At 43.8% G+C, this 2,109-nt stretch overlaps 1 protein-coding gene across 1 annotated transcript; it reads right to left on the bottom strand.

Annotated features, from left to right (window-relative positions):
- Positions 1-296: 296 nt before the first annotated feature.
- On the bottom strand, positions 297-1,636 carry LOC124892526. Its single transcript, XM_047403800.1, has 2 exons — positions 954-1,636; positions 297-471 (listed from the first exon to the last, which is right to left on the bottom strand). The coding sequence occupies exons 1-2, from the start codon at positions 1,634-1,636 to the stop codon at positions 297-299; spliced, it is 858 nt and encodes a 285-aa protein (XP_047259756.1).
- Between the last annotated feature and the right edge of the window lie 473 nt (positions 1,637-2,109).

The following is a 2,109-nucleotide window of genomic DNA, read 5'->3' as shown; positions in this document are numbered from 1 at the left end:
ATCTTCTCACCAGGTGAATTGCCTCTATCGTCGAGCGACTAGGCATAAAACCAAACTGATTCTCTAAAAAGGACACGACCCTCCTCAATATCTGCTCAACCACCTTCTCCCAAATCTTCATTGTGTGACTCAACAACTTAAATTCCCCTATACTTATTGCAAATCTGAATTTCACCCTTGTTTTTATACAAAGGAATCATCGTACTCTATCTCCAAGCCTCAGGCATTCTCGCAGTCGTGAAAATAGCGTTGAACAAATAAGTCAGCAACCTTAAACCTGGCCCACTAGCATACTTCTAAAAATCCACCGGAATCTCATCTGGCCCCATCGTCCTACCCCTCCATATTCTACGAATAGCATCTCTAACCTCCTTAACCTTAAAACATCTACAGTAACTAAAATCCCGGCTCTTCTTTGAGCGCTCCAACTCTCCTAACACAATGCCTCTGTCCCCTTCCTCATTTAAAAGCCTATGAAAATAATCCTACCATCTCTTCTTAATATGAACATCTTTCACTAACACTCTACCGTCCTCCCCCTTAATACACTTCACCTGATCGAGGTCACGACCCTTCCTCTCCCTAGCCTTAGCAAGACTATACAACCTTTTTTCCCATCTTTCTCCTCTAACACCACATACAAACCCTCAAACATTGTTGTCTTAGCCGCCGTAACTGCTAATTTAGCCTCCTTCCTTGCTAGTTTGTAGACCTCCCTATTCACCCATTTCTCCTCTTCATCCTTACTCTCAATCAACTGGACATGCGCCCCCTTCTTGATCTCCACTTTTTTCTTAACTTCCTCATTCCACCACCAGTCCCCCTTATGTCATCCTGCTTGACCTCTCGAAACACCTAACACCTCTTTAGTCGTCTCCCTAATGTAGCTGGCCACCTTATCCCACATAACATCCACGTCCTCCCTACACTCCCACACCCCTATTCTCGCCAACTTCTCCCCTATCTCCAGTGCACTAACAGGCGTCAAGCCACCCCACTTAATTTTAGATCGACCATCTCCGGCCCTACTCTTCTTGTTCTTCTTGATAATAAAGTCCATCACCAGAAGCCTGTGCTGAGTCGAAATATGCTCACTTAGAATGACTTTACAATCCTTACACATAGCCCTATCCTCCTTTCTAAGCAGTAGAAAGTCAATCTGAGTCTTGGCTGAAGTGCTTTGGAAAGTAATCAGGTGATCCTCCTTCTTCGAAAAGTTCGAATTGACAATCACCAGTCCAAAGGCCCTCGCAAAATCTAATAGAGCAACCCCCTCACCATTTCTGTCGCCGAAACCAAACCCTCCATGCACATCATCATAACCACCCGAAATACCCACAATATGCCCACTGAAGTCCCCTGTTATGACAAGCTTCTCCAAGCTAGGCACGATTCTCACCACCTCGTCCAAAGCCTCCCAAAAGCTCACTTTCACCTCCTCAACCAAGCCTACCTGTGGCGCGTAAAAACTATACACATGCAGCGTAAAACCCCCAATGACCAACTTAATCATCATCGGCCTATCACTTACCCTTTTAACCTCCACCACCTGCCCTCTTAGCTCCTCATCTACTAACATGTCCACTCCATCACGACGCCTCTCACTGCCTGAGTACCACAACTTATACCCATTCATAAGAATCTTCACCAACTCTACGAACTTACCCTAAAGGTTCCCAATATTTCAAGACCCTACCATTAACCTATCTCCTTTCGCCTCTCGCCTGCCTCTACCACCTCTCACCTGACCAGCCTAAAAACCCAGGCTAGACCTCACACCCACCCCTGCCCTCGCCTCTTCCCCCTCTTCCAAAACCGTCCCAAACTCCAACCCCCTCGGACATAACCCTACTCCATCATCAACCCCCGCGGCCACTACTTAATACTACAAAAATAGTAGATAATAAAATAAATTAGTATACGTCAGTTATATTTCAAACTTTTTTTTTTAGTTATCAAGCTACCAAATATTGTAATCTTAAACAACTATTTTTTATCTTTAAATAATTTACTAGAGTTTTAGATATGTTTTGAATCCATTTTTTTTTTTGCATTAACTAAACCCAACCACCCATTACATGATATAACCTATTTTTGTTAACTTATACA

The sequence above is a fragment of the Capsicum annuum genome, unplaced genomic scaffold (assembly GCF_002878395.1).
Source record: "Capsicum annuum cultivar UCD-10X-F1 unplaced genomic scaffold, UCD10Xv1.1 ctg48114, whole genome shotgun sequence".
NCBI classification, from domain to species: Eukaryota; Viridiplantae; Streptophyta; class Magnoliopsida; order Solanales; family Solanaceae; genus Capsicum; species Capsicum annuum.
Note: the sequence above shows the minus strand (reverse complement) of the source record. Positions and strands in the feature narration are given on the sequence as shown.